The sequence below is a fragment of the Mercurialis annua genome, linkage group LG6, assembly GCF_937616625.2.
Source record: "Mercurialis annua linkage group LG6, ddMerAnnu1.2, whole genome shotgun sequence".
In the NCBI taxonomy this organism is placed as follows: Eukaryota; Viridiplantae; Streptophyta; class Magnoliopsida; order Malpighiales; family Euphorbiaceae; genus Mercurialis; species Mercurialis annua.
The window spans coordinates 5169806-5192993 of record NC_065575.1 but is presented as its reverse complement, the minus strand read 5'-3'; the positions used below and the strand labels follow the sequence as shown (position 1 = coordinate 5192993).

General features: G+C 34.3%; 3 protein-coding genes across 3 annotated transcripts; all 3 read left to right on the top strand.

The window, feature by feature from the left end:
• The first annotated feature begins 127 nt into the window (after positions 1–127).
• Positions 128–1325, top strand: LOC126685722 (uncharacterized). Its single transcript, XM_050379653.2, has 2 exons — positions 128–506; positions 735–1325. Exons 1-2 carry the CDS (start codon positions 270–272, stop codon positions 1146–1148), a joined length of 651 nt encoding a protein of 216 aa, XP_050235610.1. The 5' UTR covers positions 128–269; the 3' UTR covers positions 1149–1325.
• A 7065-nt stretch (positions 1326–8390) lies between these two features.
• On the top strand, positions 8391–13674 carry LOC126687171 (uncharacterized WD repeat-containing protein C2A9.03-like). The gene is made up of 9 exons (XM_050381598.1): positions 8391–8594; positions 8689–8856; positions 8944–9030; positions 9168–9302; positions 9486–9596; positions 11010–11101; positions 11177–11282; positions 12088–12174; positions 13072–13674. Exons 1-9 carry the CDS (start codon positions 8406–8408, stop codon positions 13483–13485), a joined length of 1389 nt encoding a protein of 462 aa, XP_050237555.1. The 5' UTR covers positions 8391–8405; the 3' UTR covers positions 13486–13674.
• Positions 13675–17189: 3515 nt separating this feature from the next.
• Positions 17190–21102, top strand: LOC126687111 (probably inactive leucine-rich repeat receptor-like protein kinase At3g28040). Its single transcript, XM_050381489.2, has 2 exons — positions 17190–18913; positions 19501–21102. Exons 1-2 carry the CDS (start codon positions 17382–17384, stop codon positions 20975–20977), a joined length of 3009 nt encoding a protein of 1002 aa, XP_050237446.1. The 5' UTR covers positions 17190–17381; the 3' UTR covers positions 20978–21102.
• The last annotated feature ends 2086 nt before the right edge of the window (positions 21103–23188 follow it).

Genomic DNA, 23188 nt, shown 5'->3' with positions numbered 1-23188 from the left:
GGGGGCTCATGATAGCACTCGGTTACTTAACAAGTGACATAATTGATTTACTTTGCATATTCATATCTCAAAGGCTTAATACATGTGCGTGTCCCTGCACTTTTCATTTTTTGCACATAAGGTTCCTACACTCCAGCATATCTATTATAAAGCCCTACACTTCTGAAATCAGTCGCCCGTGGTCCCCGACACCAAGCGAGTGCTAACGCCGTTACAAACTTCCGTCCACCTATTTACATGTCAAATACATCCCTTATGTGGCAGATGACATGGCGGAAGCGTATTTTTTTGAGTCTCCTCTTCTCCTCTCCAAACCTGACCCCTCTGAGTGTCCATTCCCTGTCTGGTCCCGTAGTGAGCTTCCAACACCAATACAAGAGCTAATTATGGAAGGTGGTAGTGGTGATGGCGTTGTTCTGTGTGATTGTGGAACTCCGGCGCGAGTTCAGACCTCAACCACTGAGAAAAATCCAGGCCGGAGGTTCTATTGCTGCCCAAAACCAAATGTAAGCTTTTATTTATGGTTTATTTTGATCTCAGTGTTAAATTGGGGTTGTTATTATTTAGGGTTGTTGTTACTTTAGGGTTGTTATTAGTTTAGGGTTTTGAGCTCAGTGTAAAATTAGGGTTGTCATAAATTAGGGTTTTTATTGCAAATTAGGGTTTGTACATTGCTGATTTTTGTACATTGCTGATTTGGTTGTGTGATATGCATCTATGATACTTGATTGCAGAATCCAGATTGTAAGTTCTTTCAGTGGATTGACAAAGGTTTAGATGGCTACGCACATATGGTGGTCACTAACTTGAAGATGGAGGTGACTCATTTGCAAAACGAACGTAATGCAGCTCTTCTACAAGCTGGTGAAGTCAGAGCTCATTTGGCAGCTAAGGTGTTAGAGAATAGTTCACTGAAGGGAGAAGTTGATGCCCTAAAGGAGATTGTTGACATGTACAAACATGAGAACCAAATTCTGAAGGAAGAAATGGGGCTGGAAATGATGGAGGTGGAGACATTGAAGGAGAGGATTGAGGAAGTGCAGTTGCACCATGCACAAGCCAAGAAAATCAAAACAAAGCTGACCTATGGATTGTATGAATGTGGGGTAGTTACTGCTGGGGCAGTTCTTTATGCATTATATCGCTAGGCCTTGATCTTTAAGCTGGGGCAGTTCTAGTTTCATTTTGGTAGCTAATGTATTGTATTTTGTGAAACTGCTCTTATTTTGCTAGGATTGTAAGACTGTTGATGTTCTCTTTTTGCTAACATTTGTAAGAATATTGATGTCATTGCAATGGTAATCTTATTCTAGTGTTAATCTGAATTGGTATATTGTTAGTATGTTTGCTTGACTTTTGCATGAAAAAGGGCCCTTTGATTTTGCAATAGAAATGCATGAAAATGACCTATAGTTTTGCAAGTATTCTGCATTGAAAATGACCTGTAAATATGAACCTTTTTAGCTTGAAAAACACCTGCATTGCACAAAAGCAGTTGCTTTCTATTGAACTTTAATAATACACATGTATTGCACAAAAATATAGCTTTTACTGAAAAGGTAAAGTAATTATATTGTTTAGATCCTTTCTATATAAAAAGTGTTTTCAAAAGCAAATCAATGCTTTACTAAGGGCCATATGGAAATGTTATCAACACATTTCACAAAATTTACCAACAAGGGCATTTAAAACATTGCCCTATACCAAAAACACAGTCCTATACAAAAACTATCCAAAAAACTAAACACTGCCCAATACCAAAAATTTCCCTACTAGAAACAAAAGATGCTTCCCATTCATTGAGTTTGCCTTATCCTCGACCTTAGCTTTGCACGTGCAGCAACAGTGGTGGAGGCATCTACCTGCAACCAAACAAATAAATGACATATTAAATATTGCATCTAACCCAATTAAATATCTCAACCAAATACAAACAGAAACTTACACCTCAACCAAACCATCAAGTGTAATGAAAATATTAAACTTACAGAAGGTTGATTCCTTTTTCTTTTTCTGCTTGTGTTTTGCTGTGAAGGTGTTGCCTCTGGTTGGCTTGCCTGTGGTTGTTTCTTCTTATTCTGCCTTGGCTTATACTGAAACCATAAACAAAAAGTTATCAAATAGTTTAACAATCAATCTTATATAAGCTGAGTGTTTGAGAATTACCTGAGTGTTTGTTCCTTTTTGAGGGCAGCTCCTGTAATTATGTCCAGTTCCCTTGCATATTCCACATGTCATAACTCTCCCATGAAGTGAAAGCTTGGCTTTCTTCTTTACTTCAAATGGTTCTTTTCGCCTATTCTTTTTGGGTCTTCCAGGTAGTTTTTTGAAGGGTGGTGGCTCTATTGTTCCCTTCTCACTCTGAAGCCAGTGCTGCTTTCCAGGAACTGGCTGGATGGTATAAGCATAAGCTTTCATGTATGTGTCTCTGCTGTAATAAGCATGTACATAGGCCTCTGGATTGCCACGCTTGGCATATATAGCAGTGACACTATGCTTGCAAGGGATCCCAGTCAAGTCCCATTCCCTGCAAGTGCAGGTCCTCTTGACAAGGTCCACTGTATGCTTGTTCCTTCTATCTTGAAGCCATGCCACCTCAAATGCATCATCCCCATTACATTCCACCTCCCACTCAAAGGGCAGTAGCTTGTTCTTTTCAATAACTTGTAGGGCTCTTGGTGAAATATCTGAAATCCAGCCCCTTATGGAATCTCTCTTGTTCCACAGCCTGTTCATCACCTTGATCCTTATATCCTCCAGCATACTAATAATAGACTTACACCTAGGCTCCAAAATCCAACCATTAAATGTCTCTGCTAGGTTGTTATCAACCACATCACATTTAATTGATGTGTCAAAGTACACCTTGCACCATGTCTCAATGTCATAACTTAAAGCATCCTTTGCTATATCCTTCCCTAAAGTCCCTAGGTGTTTAAGTCTGACTTTCAAATCTGATCCTATAGTTGCCTTTGCACAATTCCAAAATGCCTTCTTTCTCTCATCACCCCTCCATTTTTTGGCCCAGTTAGCATATACATGTCTGGCACATCTTTTGTATTCTGCCTTGGGTAGTATGTCTTTCAAAGCACTTTCAAGACCCTGCACATACAGAAACAGAAGAATACAACATTTCAGTCCAAACACTTGCCACAATCACAAAGCACATACAAAAACAGAAGGTAGCAAAACAATATCATACCTTTTGCATATCTGATATGACTGCAAATCCTTCTCCATCTTCAAGTTCTAGATCATATTGAATCATCCTCATAAACCAACTCCAGTTGTCTTTGTTCTCAACCAACACCACTCCCCAAGCTATTGGAAACATTTGGTTGTTGCCATCTCTACCCACAGCTATCAGTAACTGCCCTTTACAAATCCCCTTTAAAAAACACCCATCTATGCCTATCACTTTCCTACAACCCTGAACCCACCCCTTTTTGCAGGCAGCAAAGCACACATAAAACCTATGTAATTCTTGTTTTCCCTCAGGGTTTTCAGAAGTGGATTTGACAAAACAATGTGTGCCTGGGTTGGTATGGCAGATAATCTCAGCATAGTCATTTACCATGGCATATTCCTCCCTATAAAAACCCATCAATTCAGCTATAATTTTGGTCTTTGCATGCCTACACACATTCAAACTAACACTCTGCTTTAGTTCACTCCTGACAATGGACCTAAAGTCACTAAGTTTGATATAGTGTTGGTTGGTCACCATGGTCTTGTACCTCTTAGCTAAGAAATTACTGTCACAAAATGACACTTTATTGCTTCTAGTACATCTATGGTCAGGTTTGTAGGTCTTAATGGTCCAGTTGTGGTCTGCATTATGAGGGCTTACTTGTATCAACCATGGACAGCCAGCAATGCATTTAACCCTCACTCTTTGTAGATCATTCTTCACATACCTAACGCACATCCCTTTCATCACTGCATACCTGGCTATTGCATCTCTAACCTCAGCTAAGTTACTGAAAAACATGCCTACTGCAAACTGAGGAATTTCAGTAGTGGTATCAAACTGCACCCGTATACTCACCTCCCTCTGTGAGTCATCACCATACTCATCTTCATTCTCACTAAACTAGCTACCTACATTAGAACTACTGTAATACACACTCTCATTCTCATAAGTTAAGTCTGCTGAGTCACTATCTCCCTCTTCATCCCCAGCCACCTCTGTCCTAGGTTCAGGTACCTCCCTTTCACCCTCACCCTCATCCATAACCCCAGCATCCTCATCAATCTGATCCCCAGCCACCTCATCAATATGATCCCCAGCCACCTCATCAATGTTATCTCCAGCCCCTAGTACATCAATGTCATCCCCTGCCCTAGCATTTGCCAAACCTGCTAAATCCTGCCTAGATTCTAAGACATTTTTCCTAGCCTCCTGTAATTCTACCTCATCATCATCACTATGATCTTCTATATCTATGCAAATATCATCAAAAGTCAAGTCTTCCCCAACATCTATTACCTGTGCAGCTAGCACACTGCCACTAGCTTCACAATCCCCCTCTCTGCTAGATTGTATGCCCTGAGAATCTAATATTTTTGAATAATCAACATAGACAAAAAATTTGTTCTCTTTGTTGTCTAGAAGCAGTTTCCAAAAGGGAATGACACATCTGTCATTCTCAAATTTTGTAAACTCTATCCTATCAGATTTCAAATATAAATCCCCCTTTTCTATCTCAAAGTAATGCAGATATGACAGTATGTTAAAATATGAAAGTTTGTCTAAGCTAAACATGGGATCACCTATCTCCTGAATCCCTCCCACATAAGCTAAAGTACCCTCATTCATCTGTATTCTACCCTCATAAAATAAAATCATTTTGACAAACTTTGCCTCCAACCTGTCATTACCTAGACAGACAAACAAATAATATAAATACAAGCTCAAACACAGGAGCAAAAATGTAACCATAACAGACTAAAATGGCAGACAAAAATGAAAACAAACACAAACATTGCATACTTTAACTTACAAAAAGCAGACAAAAAAGGCAGATAAAAATTGGTCTCATACAACCACTAATGCATACTTTAGCAACATAAATGGGGACCAGCAATAAGAGCAAAGAAAATATAAAAATATTAACCTAGGTGATGTCAATTGGGACCAGCAATAATAGCAATAAAAATCTAAAAAATTAACCTAGCAGACAACAATGGGGACCACCAATAAGAATCAAAGAAAATCTAAACAATTAACCTAACACACAGCAATGGGGACCATTTGCATAACAAGCATTTCGCAGGTTACAAATTAACCTAAGAATCAGAAAAATTTAACCCATTCACATTTAACCTAACAACCAGCAAATAATCAAAATACAAAAACCCAACAACCCAAACGCTTTCAATTGCGAAAATTAACCTGGTGCGACCACAATAACGTTTCCTTTGTCCTTTTCTTTTCCAGAAATCGCAGTAACTTTTTTCCTTGCACTTTTTTTTTCATCTTCACGTCGATTAGGGTTCTTCAATTGCTAACTGTTTATCAATTTCCTTGCAACCTTCACCAGCAAATGAATCTTCAATTTTGTTTTTCTTCAGGGTTAGAGTTAGATTGAGGGGAAATCAGTTTCTATCTAAGATGAATTAGGGCAAAATCTAAACAATGAATTTTGTTTTTCACTTGAAGCGTTTTTCACTTTGGGTTAAATGAGATAGTTGAAGTGCCTAAGTGATGTGGCAACTGTATGATGAGGTGGACGAATGGGTGTGCTTAAGATTCGCAGATAACAGTCTGTGAAAGACACTCGCCATCTTCTGTTAACTGAGGGACCACGGGCGACTGATTTCAGAAGTGTAGGGCTTTATAATAGATATGCTGGAGTGTAGGGACCTTATGTGTAAAAAATTAAAAGTACAGAGACACGCACAAGTATTAAGCCTATCTCAAACTACCAATTTGTTTGAGTTGCAAGCGACATAAAATCATGATGAAAAGGAATTCGTAGCCCCTTTTTGACCTTTTGTAATTCTAATCAAAGCTTCAAATTTTAATAATTTTTAATCCAATCGGAATGAATTTGCTAAAATTGCAGCGAATGTTCGCAAAGTTAAAATTTTGGTTAGGACTACAAAGAGTAAAAAATATTTGATTTTTTTTTAGTCTGTTTAAGCCGATAAATTAATTAAACTAACGTCCACTTTATCATTCATGTTAAAGCAATCCAAGCTCATGTTCTCATTCATTCATAATATTGAATCAGGAATGAGTAGTATGCATTTTTATTCAAATCAAAAGAGCTTAATTTAACTTGCCCACTTACTTATCAAAAAACAACTTGAGTAGGGCACAAAAGCACAAATTAAAAATTTAACAAGCTTATCAGGAACCTAAACAATTCAAACGCATTATATAAAATGAATAATTTTATTGATTTCTCCCACACTTAAGCAATCTATGCCCTTGGTTATTCTAGGCCAAAGGTCGCGACCGAGAAATCTTTACCAAACGCCCAATACACAAATAACCTCTAGAGACATACTAGAAAAATAAAAATAAAAGGAAAGCGATCCTATAATATTTATAAATACTACTTAAATATCTAAAATTTTATTAGTAAGGGAGTATTCAAAAAGTATACACTTGAAGGTTTGATCACACTACTTGCTGTATATCGAGGATGTGGGTTCGACCCACAATTTTCGCATGTTCTTCGCCTGATTGAAAAAATGTTTAATACTAATAATTAAACCCTGCCAACCCTGGTGATAATTAAAATAGGTCTATATCTACTAAAAAAATAGAATATCTCCTATCTAAATATAAAGAGAAAAGATTTTATAAAATTTATAAATACCATTTAATTATATAAAATTTTGTTAATAAAAAAGAAATCAAAAAGTAATTCATCTCTAAAAGTAAAGAAAAAAGAGATTATATAGTTTTTATAAGGATTAAATATAAATGAAATTATGAATTTAGCGTGATCAATAAATAAAATATGAACTTTGAAATTTAACAAACTCAATCACTAATTGTTTATATTTTGGCAAATTAAAATATTAACCTATATTTCCGGTAATAGAAATGTTGACGAGAAGATTAAATATACAACTAAATTAGCATTTTTAATTATTCATTATATTTAAAATAATTTTATTTTTTAAATAAATTTTTAAAAGATACAAATACACTCTTCAGTAAAATATGCAGATATTTCTTTAGATTTTACAAAAGTACATTTATATCTCTAAATTTTAACTCAGTATAATTTGATCCTCAAAATTATGAAATTAGTACAAATTAATCAATAAGTCTAACTCTATTTATTTCCCGTTAGGGAAATAGTTTATCTGCACCGATTTTTATAAATTTATAAATTGGATTGAATTAAAGTATTTTATTTCTAAGTTTTATCCTTAAAGTCATGAAATCAGTGCAAATCAACTTTTAGATCATGTTTGGTTCATGGAATAAAATAGCTATTTCATAAGAAATGGAATAGCCATTTTTTAATTTTTGAAAGGAGTTATTTTACAAAATCATGGAAGCAATACTATAAAATACTTATTCCATGAACCAAAGTAAAGAATTGTTATTTTATACGGAAGAACTATTCTATTTTACACCTATTTTCTGAACCAAACATAGACTTAAGTCTAACTCCATTTATTTTCTGAAAGAAGCAATCTTATTTCACCGATTTCATAAATTTAAGAATCAAGTTGAACGGAGAGTTTATAAATTTAAAGATCGAGTTGAACCGAGTTAGAATGTAAAGACACTAAATCCGCTTTCATTAAAAGTTGAAGGACTTATATGCACTTTTTGCCTTTGGATAAAGATAGAGAGATTAAACAAATTGATAGCCTCCAAAATGGGAAACTCAAATCACTATCAATTCATGTCATGCCACGTAAAATAGTAGGACCGACCCAATAACAAAATATCGAAACTTTCCTCTCGTCTTCTTCTCCTTTCTCTTTGTTTATGATTATTAGGTTAATTTATTTATCTTCTCCAAATTTTCAATAATTATCTTTTCAAGTTCCCCACACACACCTTCATAATAATAAACATCAAAAGCACCAAGCTTTACATAAGCCAAGCAGATGATGGGGTGGCGTTGGGCTTCCTTTGCGTGCGTTTTCAATCAATAAAAGCAATTGGTTTTTGCCGACATTATAATTATTATCATTAGTTTTTCTTCACTTATTTCTACCCTTTCTCTTCATTTCATGCTCCCCATAATTCAGGTAATTTTTTTGATGCTTTTTTGTGTTTTATGCAATACCCAGTAATTTGTTTCAATTGGATTTGGTTAGAGATTGTGTCCTTTTCAGTTTTGACATAGTTAGATTCATGTATAGTTTTGTGGGCTTTTTCGAATTGTAATAAAGTTTATGTCTTTGAATGATTTTGTGATGGTTTTATGATTCCGCTAAATGTTACAGATTGTCAAGAGATTATACCTATAGAGGATAGCAGTTTCAAATATAGGATGTCGCAGCAGTTGGGCGAATTCAATTATATATACGAAGAAGGAGAGATAATAGGCGATGAGATTGATCACTATGGTGGAGAGGGCAGTATTGAAATGGAGGAAGATGATTATGAATTGGTATTTTGTTTGCTTATCTTTTTGTCCGAATTGTATCGTTAGTTTTTGGATTTTGTTTTCATGGGTTTACTTTGTTCCGTTTGTTGGATCTAAGCTCACGAAGGTGACTGATACGTCCTCTGCGCAAGCTAGGAAGGGGAAAGACATTCAGGGTATACCGTGGGAAAGATTGAATGTAACTCGGGATAAGTATAGATTGACGAGGCTTGAACAGTATAAAAATTACGAGAACATTCCTTTTTCTAGTAAAGTTGTAGATAAGGTTTGTGATTGCCATTGTTTCTGTTTTTAGTTAGTTTGAGAATATGTTAAGGGAATAGTTGTATTGATTTTACGGTTGTTCTTTTAGGAGTGTGAACAAATGGAGAAGGGCGGAAACTACTATGAATTTTTTCTGAACACTAGATTGGTTAAGCCTACAATTCTTCATTTTCAGGTTTGTGCAGTTTCTGAATGCTACAAGGGATTATATGCTCTGTTTTTATTTTGTTTAAGTAATTGCTTTCCTCTTTACATTTTAAGTTGTGTTGTATTTGATACTAACTTTCCCTCTTGTGTCTAATTGCTATTCAGCTAAGGAACTTGGTTTGGGCAACTTCAAAACATGATGTATATCTCATGTCTAATTATTCCGTCATGCACTGGTCATCGTTATCTTCCAATTTGTCCGAGGTCATCAATTTTTCAGGACATGTAGCTCCTTCTGAGGTATTATGGTTTCTTTTATTTGAGTTTGAAATTTACTACATATTCTAATAAAGTATGTTTTTACTTATTTATTGCTCATTCTCTCTCCCATGTAATCACAAGCACATGCACTATTTATGGCTGAGGTCAAACATAGTTGCATTTAATATTATTTGTTTGCTAACTCTTGTTTTGTTAATGCAGAAATATGCAGGAAGTTTGTTAGAAGGATTCACCCAAACTCAAATTAGTACATTAGCAGTCAAAGATAATTTTCTTGTTGCAGGGGGTTTCCAAGGAGAGCTTACATGCAAAGTGAGCATTCCGAAACCATTATCATTGCTCTTTTACAGTTTCTATGTTGCATGCCATAATTAACAAACTAGTATATTAATTTCTTGGAATATTTGGTAATAACTTTTTTATGTTCTCATGTTATTTTCGGTTGCATACCTTTTCTCAGTACTCATATTTTCCTATAATAACTCCCCTTTAGCCTTTGAAATAGACAAATTAGTTTAATGCGTCATAGGACCTTCAATGGACCAAAGAGCGTAGTTAAATTAGAACCTTTTTGACGCATGCTGAATAGACCCATATTGTACCAGTATCTCGGTCTTCATGCTCTCTCCCTTCTCAGTTTTATATTTAGATATAGATTTTGTGTTTGCCACAGTGATAGGAAAAGCATACGTCATATAAACAAGGCTGTTAGGTTTGTATGATGGCTATAGTTGAACAATTTGGACTTCTAACTATATGGAGATGAGTTATTCAACTTTAGAACTGCTTAATATACAAGGGTTTTTATTTTTTTTGGTTGTGTCCAGTTCTTATACTTGGAATATGAGGATAATTTAGTTAGTCATGTGCCTACATCAAGGACAGATGAATGAAACTTTATCTTACACCGACTTTCTGATTTTCTTAGCTCATATTTTTTAGTGGCACCGAGATAATTAAAACCTCCTCAGATATTGCTAAATTACTTAACTACCCTTCAATAATGTTTTCTTACTTGGACACTACAAAGTATCAGATATCATCCTCGTCATAACCTTTCCAGACCATCCCACTAATTTATATCCAATAATCTCACCATGTTGCTCGACTTTTATCGCCCATTGATCTTGAAGCAATTTGGTATGCTCTCAAAAGTGTGAACAACAAGCTCAAGAAAACAGAGTCCGGTATAGATATCGATTTTTTATTATATGTGAGGGAGAATTGAAGGTGCTACCTGAGCACCGATTTTTTTAATTGTACAGGTCATTTCAGGTTTTTAAGGGGGAAAATCTCCCATCTGTCTCTAGATTATCAATGGTTAAAATATCTTTAAATTTTGCTTCAGCAGGGCTTTGTGTTTATTTGTGATACTCATGCATCAGATGTGGTTTGTCATTAAAAAAATAAAATTCTTCTGATTCCTCACAGTTGGAACCATAAGAACTTTAAAGAATATCTTTAAATTTTGCTTCAGCAGGGCTTTGTGTTTATTTGTGATACTCATGCTGCACATGTGGTTTGTCATTAAAAAAATAAAATCTGGTTCCATAAGAACTTTTGAGAACTATAATGTTAGGGTTCAGATATTGGAGCATGCTTCATGGTTTGTTCAAAAATCTGTTATTAACATTATCAGTTTTTAAACTCAATTGGAGTTTTTGATGTGTACTTTATGTTTATTTTATGAATTAATATTCTGATTTTTTTTATCTTTTGCTGCAGTGTTTGGATAAACAAGGCATTAGCTTTTGTGCGCGTACAACATATGATGATAATGCAATCACAAATGCTATTGAGATTTATGAAAGCTTGAGGTAGAATTTAATTGTTATTCAAGTGTAATTTCTCATTCCAATCAGTATGTTTATATAAGGAAACAAATTTTGCAGCGGTGGAGTTCATTTCACGGCATCCAATAACGATGGTGGGATAAGAGAATATGACATGGAGAGGTTTCAGCTTCTGAATCATTTCCGCTTCCCTTGGCCAGTGAATGTGAGCTTTTCTAAGAACTTAGGCAACTACTAAGTTGCTTAACTATGTATTTGTCTTTTTCCAGTTTATGCATGAGAACCTTTTGATTTTTTTCACCTTTAATTAAGGAATAACAAGAAAGGATGTCTCTTGTCCGGGAGATATGAGCTTTCACTTTATTGTTTAAATATGCGGGAATGTTAAGAAATAGTATATACGATTAGCATTTTTAGCATTAAACTCTATCATACATCATCATCACCCATCATTTACATAGACTTTTCTGTTCATTTGAACATAGAGTTCAATCATATGCAATTCGGTTTTGTTTCGAAGGAGTTAAATGAGATAGGTAGGTTGAATAGTTATAGTATAGCTAATGTAAATAAAAAAGTTAGGATCAAGGGGAAGTACATAGAATTTACCTTATGCTTTAGCCATTTTCATCTAAAGGCATGTGGTTTCTCTTTCAACAAATATGTTTCTGTATTTTGCAACGTTAGCACATATCTTGAGCCATTAAAATTGCTACTGTGGCAATGAATATGCTGATGTATCATAATGGTAGTGCAAAATATTTCTATATGCAAACAGTGCAAAATACAGGGTGCCTCATTGGAAATAACCACATGACTCTATTTGAAATGAGTAAAGCTGTTGGATGGTTGATTGGACTTTTCCCCAAAATTTTACAGTTCTAGAACCTATGAAGTTTATTACTCAAATCATGCGATTTGAGTAGCCTGATTTTATTTATTTAGTTTGTTGTTGCCATGACTTCCTTGTAACTTCCAGCATGTGACTAGAATACTTTATCCTGATGCAGCATACATCACTGAGCCCTAACGGTAGGTTAATAGGAGTTGTTGGTGATCACCGAGATGGATTGCTAGTTGATGCACAGAATGGAAAGGTACGGGCTCTTGTTGTAATTTCTTTTCTTTAATGTCCTAGATAATCAAGAACAATTGCGAAGTTAAATGTGACCCTGCATCAGCATATTGTTAACTATATTAGCCGGATTCGTTTCTTACCCTATGCTTTGTTTTAGAAATAGTTGAAGTATGTCTCATCTTGCATTCTACAACTGTGAAGATATACAACCCTTACGTATACAAAAAAGTCCTGAAAATGGAACTTAGAATACAATGATTGAGTAACCTACAAATATAGATAGATGTCTAATGTGCACGGATATAATTCGGGTTGCTTCAAAATATAAAAGGATTTATATTTATGCATGAAAAATTTAAAGGAGGCGGGGTAAACTATAATATTTCTGATAGCAAACCTCTACAAGTAACTGTGAAGAGCATTTTATTGATTCGTCTAAGTCGGCAGCTTTCCTTGTAAATATCCTATAGCTTATAACTGCGTATCAATTCTCAAGACCAATCCCTTTTGGTTATTCCGTAAATTGATTAAAGAAATTTTTTCATAGTTTATATGCTACCCCTACAGGGATCCTTAAAAACAGTAACTACTATTACAATACACCCCTGATGTTAGGTCAAAATCATTGTTTTTCTCTTAAATTAAAAGAACTCACTTTTCTTCAATGATACTTTAGTTTCATTTAAACAAAATTCCTCCATCATGGGATTAAAGTTAATTTTACATTTTTTGGAAAAAACAATAATTTACCACAAATCAAACCAAAAAGTCAACTGAACGGAGTGGTTTGGTTCAATTTAAATATTTAAATTGTAAATTTGGTTTTGTTTGTACTAAATGTTCAATTGCACATCCCTATTGATGTTTGGAAAGAGAGTGGTGTCATGATTATGAATCTTATTTGATGGTTTTGCAGACTGTAGCCACAATCGAGGGTCACCTCGATTTCTCATTTGCATCTGCATGGCACCCAGATGGACATGTTTTTGCGACGGGTAATCAGGATAAAACTTGCAGAGTATGGGATATCAGAAACCTGTCTACATCCGTTGCAGTCCTAAAGGGAAACTTGGGTGCTGTGCGATCCATTCGCTTCTCATCTGACGGACAGTTCATGGCGGTGGCTGAACCTGCAGATTTTGTTCACGTGTACAGTACTAAAGCAGACTACAAGATGCGGCAAGAGATTGATTTCTTCGGTGAGATATCAGGAGTATCGATAAGCCCAGATGACGAGTCGTTATACGTAGGAATTTGGGACCGGACATATGCAAGTTTGCTTCAATATAACAGAAAGCATACATATGGATATCTTGATTCATACTTGTGATTATTTACATCGAGCGTCGCATTTCGTGCTGATTTTTCTGAATGCTCTCTTTTGAACTATGATTAGTCTGAGTTGAAAGCTAGATGATGTAGAATAAGGTCATAGTGTTTCAAGAACTTTGGTCCGATCTTTGTACAGGCCATGTATTTACAATTACTTGAAATGGTAAGCCATCTTTTCCATCCATAAGTAGCTTCTGTAGAGTGCATGTTCTCCCTTTTAATGCAGGTCAGATATTTAGATGACGGATAAATTTAGAGATGTATCGTAAAAGAAAGTTTTTAAGTTTTACAATCAAGTCCAACGTGAAAGTTTTATACTACTGAATTGTACAGTTTTTGTAAAATGTGTATATTAGTTATCTGTTTCTGAAAAGAATATAATAATGTTAATCAAACTTTAAAATTAACTTTATCTATTAATGTTTTAAGCCTTCATCTATATAGTTCAAATCTTTTAAAATTAAAATGTAGAGGGCTAAAACCATCTTTCATTGAACTATAGATTTATGAATTATTGATTTTTCAACATTGGGGAATGGGAGGGGTTGATGTTAGGATCAAAATATTTGTATTTTTAATCTTGTTTGAGCTGGTGAAGGGGGGGAGAGAGTATAATAAAGTATTAAACCAATTGCTGTGAATGTATAAATATCCAATTATAGAAATAAGTTGCCATTTAAAATGCATTTAGCAATATTGATAGGCGAGATTAGGAATCTGATGGACCGAATATTCAAAAACATTCATTCATTCCTTCCGGAAATGATTGTTGGCTTAAATTATTGAAATGTGAGCAGAGTTTGAGTTTGAGTTTGAGTTTGAGGACAAAAGCCGAAAGAAGCGACAAGAAGGTCACAGCTAAGAGTGTTTTGGTTAGAAGACAAAACAAAAATGTGTGTCACCCCAACATGCTCTCACCCGGCATCTTCTGTGTTCGCCTCATGCTTCCAATTATTTCCACTCTCTATCCCTTTGTGTGACATTTATTGATGATAAAGCCAGATGTAAGAGAGGATAGAAAAATAATTATAATCAATAACATAGCTAGTCACATAAAGATAGTAAAATAATCTCAATGAGATAACTCACTAAGTTAGATGGTTAAAGGATCCGGAGTGAGATACCTTCATTATGAAATATACCGAAACGCTATCTGTAGACCGGGACGAGCTAAAAGAACTACGCTATTTCGGTACAAAACACAATCGATGCGATGAACAAAATTGTCGCACTAGCTCGGCCTATAGTCTGTATCATTCCTTACTTCCTCCAATCTCTGAGCTACTATTTTCTTAACAAACTTCTTGGGACCATAGACAAAATCTGATACACAAAAAATGTTCTTTTCATATCTCATTCGATATTCGAGACGCAACGAAAAGTTGCCACCTCAGCTAACCGAATTGTGAGGACTAAAAGAAGAGATAATCAGATATGGTAGGTTTGCACAAGTGAACCTATACAAGGCACCTTACGTGCAAATCCTAAGGTACTTATTTTTTTTACTCTACAGCTTCTTCTTTTTTTCTTTTCTTTCCTCAAATACTGACTAGATCATCGGAGAAAATGTCTGGTGTCCCCCACCGTTATTCGATCTGATATTGTTTGTTCTTGATTCTTCAAGTCTCGTTGGTCGGAGCAGCCGGCAGTGATTTATTAGTAATTATTTCTAGTAATAGAGATAAGATAATAAAAATTTAGAATGATTCTTAATCAGAGAAAATAAAAATTAGGCTTAATCACCAAAAAAACCTCACCTTTTAGCCCCTTTTCAGTTGTACCCTGACGTTGCAATTTTATCAGTTGCACCCTAATTCGCACATTTGGGTTTCAATTCCACCCTCAAAATCAAATTGGACTTTTTTCACTCGGGAAAAATTCATAAAAATCCTTATAAAGTACTCGTTTGAACTCTTTTCCACATAAAAAGTTAAAAATGGATGACTTATTTTAACTTTTTTAAAATGAAAAAGATATCAATTTAGTACTTGAGGGTGCAATTGAAAACTAAAGGTGTGAATTAGAGTGCAACTGACAAAATTGCAACGTCAGAGTGCATTTGAAAAAGGGCTAAAAGATAAAGTTTTTTTGGTGATTAAGCCTAAAAATTAATAATAGTATAAGATTAGATAAGGATATAGATATTTAAAAGTTATTTTTTACAATTAATAACCGATTGTCTGAAGGAGAGATAGTGTTATTAGAGTCGAAAAAGAGAGCCGAAACAGGAAAGAGAGAGGGGAGTAATCACGATCTAATGTATTTGAATTTTCTTTACTTTAAATATATTTTATCTATTAAAATTGGATGAAAGTGATTGTTGCATTAAATAATGACCAGTGAAATTTAGTGTATAAAAGATGTAACTATAAAAAATATATTTTAATATATTTTAATAATTTTATTAATTTTTATTCATATCGTCAATCATAGTAAAAGTAGTTTACTATGCCTTATATACCATCTATTTATTGTCATACATGAAAATAACAAACGTGATAAACTATCAGTCCATATTATATTATTTGGTAAATTAGTGTTATATAATTCGTTAGTTGATTATCATATTTATTGTTATCATGTGTCGCACGTATAATAAGTGAATGATTCATAATTTTATGTGTCGTTTGACAAAAAAAATCACGTGTATAATTAGATTCATGTGAGAATTCTCAACAACTACATGTTTAAAAATTCTTGAGTAGAATTAAAAAGTAAATAAAAAGCATATTATTTTTTGTTACAATAAACAAAAATATATTTATATGAAAAAAGAGAACAAGTTAAATGTACCCTCCATATTTAGTCTGAAGATCAAATTGACTTTTTATGTTTGAACAAATGTTAAAATTTGCCATTTTTTGAAAGCTCAGATAAGCATCTCCTAACGCTGTTAACTGTCAATTTTTACTTAAGTGGAATCTAACGTGGTTTATTGAAACTGAGGTGATTCAAATATGTTGTCAATGTTTTATTCTAGTATGTATAAAAAGGTTAAAATGTGTTCTTCATGAATGAAAAAATTTAAATAATTCCTTCATGTATGACAAGTTTAAATACACTTTTCATGTATGAATAGGTTTAAATTCGTCCTTCATGTATGATTAGCTTCAAATATTTTAGGGGCGAGCAAGATACGACCGATTAAATTAACCGGTTGAACTGGTGATTTTTCAATTTTAAATTTGGATTCGATTCAAATTTGACAAAAAAATGCCGGTCCAAACCAACTGAATTTGAATTATCCAAATTAACGGAATAATCTAAAATTTTGATTTTTTTAAATTTTTTTTCCTACATTTATGTCGGTTTTAACCATAACAGCCGAATTTGCATACTATTCGATTAGTTTGATTTTAATTTTTTGATTTTTTTTATTCGGTTGGTTTGGTTTTGATTATAATAACTTTAAAGGTCGATTTAATTTTAAAATTTAAAGTACGAAAGCCGATTCAAATCCAACCGACTATCATCTTGAAAGCTCGAACTCAAACTCGATAAAATAGTTGAAACTGGAGCTCAACTCAACCCGATTATCCATATAAATATTTAAGAATACATTAAATGTATTTTAGCATCCTTTTAAACACAGAAAGCTAATTTCTCATGCCAAATATGAAGGGCCTATTTGACCCTTTTACCTAAAAAAAAGACAGAGACAAAGACAAGAAAGAAAGCTTTTTCCTATAACTCTCCCGTGATCTCTCACTCTCACTCTCTCTCCGTCTCGTGAACACTGTCATGGAACATCACTCTCATCCACACTCAACACAACAAAATTCCTAACAGTTTCTCAAACACACACCTAGATTTTCTTATCTCATCATTTCTCTTTTTCTCATATGTTTCTGTACCTAAATCAATCACCAAATCACCAAAACAGAACCGTTAACCATGTCTTTTCTTCAGTTCTTCTTACATTTTCTTGTCTCCTCTACTTTTTTCTCTTCATGCATGGCCAACAATGAAGTTCCCATCCAGCTCAACGACGACGTACTCGGCCTCATAGTCTTCAAGTCACATCTTAACGACCCATCTTCTTCCCTGAGCTCATGGAGTGAGGATGATGACTCCCCATGTTCTTGGAAGTTTCTAAAATGTAACCCTAATGGCAGAGTCTCTCATGTTTTACTTGATGGGGTAGGATTATCAGGAAAATTAGGTAAAGGGCTTCAAAAACTGCAGCATTTGAAGGTATTATCTCTGTCGAACAATAATTTTAGTGGCGAAATTAGTCATGATATTTCTTTAATTCCTAATCTTGAAAAACTTAATCTTAGTCATAACAGTTTGACAGGGATAATTCCGTTTTCGTTTGTTAATTTGAGTTCTTCCATGAAATTTCTTGATCTTTCTGATAATTTGCTGTCTGGTCCAATTCCTGATAATTTGTTTCAGAATTTGTTCTCTCTTCGTTTTGTTTCTCTCTCAAGAAACTCATTTCAAGGTCCATTACCAAGTTCATTAGCAAATTGCTCTTCTTTGAACAGTATTAATCTCTCTGATAATCATTTTTCAGAATTATTTAGTGGGATTTGGTCATTGAGTCACCTTAGAACTTTAGATCTTTCAAATAATGAGTTTTCAGAATCTGTTCCTGTTGGGTTATCCAATCTTTATAATTTGAAAGAGTTGCACCTCCATGGTAATAGATTTTCAGGGTCATTGCCTGTTGATATTGGATTATGTGTACATTTGATTAGATTGGATTTAAGTAATAATCTTTTCACTGGTGTAATTCCTGATTCTGTTCAGTTTTTAAGATCCTTGACATATTTTAATTTGTCAAATAATATGTTTGGTGGTGATTTTCCTCAATGGATTGGTAAAGTTAGCAATCTGGAGTATTTGGATTTCTCTAGCAATGTTCTTACAGGAAGTTTACCATTGTCTATAAGTAATTTGAAGTCTGTAAGTTTTATCAATTTGTGTAATAACAAACTGACCGGTGAAATTCCGGCGACGGTGGTTGAATGTAGCGAGTTGTCTGTGATTCGTTTGAAAGGTAACAACTTTAATGGTAGTATACCAGAGGGTTTGTTTGATCTTGGATTAGAAGAAGTAGACTTTTCAGACAATAATTTGTTCGGGTCGATCCCACCAGGTTCGAGTCAGTTCTATAGTTCTATTCAGACACTTGATCTTTCAAGAAATAGTCTTACAGGAAATATTACAGCAGAAATGGGGCTTTCTTCAAATTTGAGATACTTGAACTTGTCATGGAATAATCTTCAATCAAGAATTCCCCAAGAGGTTGGATATTTCCAAAACTTAGCAGTTTTGGATCTGCGAAATAGTTTCGTATTTGGTTCGATCCCTGGGGACATATGCGAGTCTGGTAGCTTGAGCATTCTGCAATTGGATGGAAATTCTTTAGTTGGACCAATTCCTGAAGAGATTGGAAACTGCTCCACTCTTTACTTGCTGTAAGTTTCCAAGTTTTAACACATACTATTTGATTTGTTCTTATGTTTTTCGATCTTCGAGGAGATGCTGAGACTCAAACTCGAGACCTAATGTGGACACCACATAGCCCTCCACATTAGACTAAAGCTTAAGTTGCACGGAAATGGGAATGCAATGTGAAAATGCTGAAACAGGAAACGGGAAAATGATATTTTTAAGAACATGGTATAAAATTTCGGAGTTTCATAAGAATTTCTGGAAAGAAGAAATGGAAACTTGGCGAGTCCTATGTTTTAATGTCTTAATTCTGTTATCTAAAATGCTTATGAAACTCCAAAATTTTATATTTATAATTTACTCTTAAAAAATATGTTTCACCATTTTGTAATTTGTTGCTGTAGCATTTCTCGTTTTAGCATCTCTATGCAACATAGAATACTTCCCTATTATAAAAAATATCGGTTTGCTGCTTTTTGGTTTTAGCATTTTCTCGTTTCAGCCTTTCCATTTCCTTGCAACAGAGAATGGTTCAATCTTCTGATTTTTGTATAACATAATCTTTCCCTTTGTGTACTTGTTGCTTACAATATGTGCATTTATTCTGCAGGAGCCTGTCGCATAATAGTTTAAGCGGTCCGATTCCTAAGTCCATTTCGAAGCTAAACAAGCTCGAGATTCTTCAGTTGGAATCGAATAAACTCAGCGGAGAGATACCATTAGAGCTTGGGAAATTACAGAATCTGCTCGCGGTGAACATATCATACAACATGCTCACAGGAAGGCTTCCCTCTGAAGGTATTTTTCCAAGCTTGGATCAGAGTGCTCTGCAGGGAAATTTAGGGATTTGCTCGCCGTTGCTCAAAGGACCATGTAAAATGAATGTTCCAAAGCCATTAGTCCTTGATCCTTTCACCTACGGAAACCAAATCCATCATCAGCCTGAAAATGAATCGTCCGAGTCGGTAAAACCTCATCGCCGCATGCTCCTCAGTGTTTCTGCTATTATTGCAATTTCAGCATCTGTGTTCATTGTGATTGGCGTGGTTGTTATAAGTATTCTGAATATATCGGTAAGAAAGAGGCTTGCATTTGTCGATCATGCCTTGGAAAGCTTGTTCTCGAGCTCTTCAAGGTCCGGAAACCTGGCATCGACAGGGAAATTTGTCCTGTTTGGTACGAAATCATCCTCTGATGATATTACCAATCCTGAATCACTCCTTAACAAGGCCTCTGAGATAGGAGAAGGAGTATTCGGAACTGTTTACAAGGTTCCATTGAGTGGTTCACAAGGAAGCAGAATTGTAGCAATCAAAAAGCTTGTAACATCAAACATTATCCAAAATCCTGAAGACTTTGATCGAGAAGTTCGAATACTCGGAAAAGCAAAGCACCCAAATCTCGTATCACTTACAGGATATTACTGGACTCCTCAGGCTCAGCTATTAGTATCAGAATTTTTACCTAATGGAAGCCTACAAGCTAAACTCCACGGCAGGTTACCTTCCACACCACCGCTTTCTTGGTCTGAGAGATTTAAAATTGTGCTCGGAACAGCAAAGGGCATCGCTCATTTGCATCATTCTTTCCGGCCACCGATCATTCACTACAACATAAAACCAAACAACATCCTTCTCGACGAGAATAACAATCCAAAGATTTCAGATTTCGGACTCGCCAGACTCCTGACACAGCTCGACAAGCATGCGATAAGTAGTAGATTCCAAAGCGCTTATGTAGCGCCCGAACTAGCTTGCCGGAGCTTGAGGGTGAATGAGAAATGTGATGTATATGGTTTCGGAATTCTGATTCTTGAACTTGTGACAGGTAGAAGGCCAATCGAATATGGTGAAGACAATGTGGTAATATTAAATGATCATGTCAGGTTTTTACTTGAACAAGGAAATGCTTTGGATTGTGTTGATCATAGCATGGGAGATTATCCTGAGGATGAGGTCTTGCCAGTCCTGAAATTGGCTCTGGTGTGTACCTCTCAGATTCCATCTAGCAGGCCTTCCATGGCAGAAGTGGTGCAAATATTACAGGTTATTAAGACCCCAGTTCCACAGAGAATGGAGATTTTCTAGTTACAGAATTGAATTCATTTTTCTTGTTTCATTTTTTTCATTTGGTTTGTCAGAATTGGATTGGATGTCTTCTGTATGCTCATTTCTGTGAAATTTAAACTTAGAGTCAATCATTTAGTCTTCAATCTTCTATTATTTGTTGTATGTATTTTTTTCTATAATTATTTGAGAAAGCATATAAATTTATTGGTCAATGACGATCTTTTTCTACGTTGATTAAAAAACCTCAACGAACTTTAAATTATACTATAAAACTAAAAGCTCTCAAGACGTTTAAATCGCTACAAACATGAAAAATAAGGTTATTTTTTTTTGCAAATACCCCTTGAAAATAAATCCTAGAATCATTGGTTATTTTCTAATTACTCTTTTTTTGGTAAATATTTTTTTAAAATGAATACAAGTTTAGTAAATAAATATTCATTTTGCCCAAAAATATTAAAATTAACCAAAAAGTATTCCGCTGCCGGGAGTTGAACCCGGATTTCGCTCATGTGAAATTAACCATTGTGCTACAGCGGATCCATGCTATTATTAGACAAAATATACTATTAGTAATAAGAGTCTTCTTGACTGCCATACATTTCATCTCCTCCTATTTATTTAATTACATCTAACCATAATTTATTTTAATTCAAGTCATTTTATATCTAGTCTTGGATGATGCAATATGCATAAGAATAAAACAAACATATGAGTAACCATGATTTATTTTATTTTTTAAAATAATAATATAATGTAAATTAGTTTACTATAAAATTAAAAATACTTCATAAAAAAAAAAATTAAAAAGCGTTACTTAACATGCAAATAAAATTCTAACAAATAAAGAATGTATAGATCAATTTTAAAATAAAATAGTATAATATATATAGATAATTAAATTTAAAATTCATGGATTTATAAATCTCACCATTTGGAACGTATATAAAATTCATGGATTTATAGGAATATATATGGAGTAATTAAATATTAGCGCAATCCACCATTTATAAAAAATAATGGATTTTAACTTTTTCACTTCTTAGGTGCGAATTTAAACGAAAGATTTTAGAGCATGAGGAGATTTGGGAATCTATTGATTGTCATGTTTTTTTTTACCAAACAATGAATTACTGTGAAATTCATGAATTATGCAAAATGCATAGATTTTGTTCCTTCAAGATTCTTCAATCAAAACGATGTCTAAAATATATAATCAAAATGAAATAAACTTAAAATTTAATCATAAAAACAAAATAAAATAATGGTCTAAATATTCTGAAAATCGATGTAATATAAGAGAATAAACTTCCCTTTATGTATAGTTTATACATATCTATCATGTCTTTGATTAATAATTGTTCGCAGGAAAATATTTCCATACTCGAATCTTTGAATTTATAGATGGGTATTTTACAGCTCGATGCTTTAACCGGTTCGGTCCAAAAAATTGAATAGGGTTTGATTAAGCTAAATTAAAACATTAATCTGGAGGTTAAGAAACCCAAGCAAGATTATTGTTTAAACTACTCCTACTCCTAAATTAACCAACCGCGGGGGTTGAGGATAAAAAAGCACAGGGCTTTGAAGTTGTATTTGTTTGATTGATTTGAGTTGTCGCTAATACAAATCTAAAGCTAGCTATTTATAGGGGACAAATCCTAAAATAGAAAACCTAGTCTAGTGAGATACAATCTCTTATTTAGATAAATATTAAGCTAAATAACTAAGATAATGACTAAAAATAAGATAATGACACAAAAAGATAACTACTAAACTAAGATAAGAATAAAAGAATAGTTGATGGCTTTTGGGCTCAAAAACCCGAATTAGCCCATATGAGCTCTTTTTGGACCAGTGTAAACAATGCCCCCCACGTCTTTTTAGCTGGATGTCAAGAAAGGTAAAGAGACGTATTTATATATCGTATGCCATAAATTATCCAGTGATCGGTCGCTTAGACCGAAAAAATCAAATTTATCGCTCAGCATTTGTTTTGGCCGATCGGATTTCGGTAACCAGCACATAAAATTGATTGGCCTTATTATTATAAACTCAAAAATTATAAATCTTTGGCCGATCGTAGGTGCAAGCCGTGTCATTGTCTAGTTACTGCTCCTCCATTTTATCCTTTCTTGCTCCTGTTTGCTCATAAAAAATGAAAGCTGGCCCACTTTTCTTTTCAATTCTTACATGGACAAATGAACATTACTGCATGCTTCTACTCAG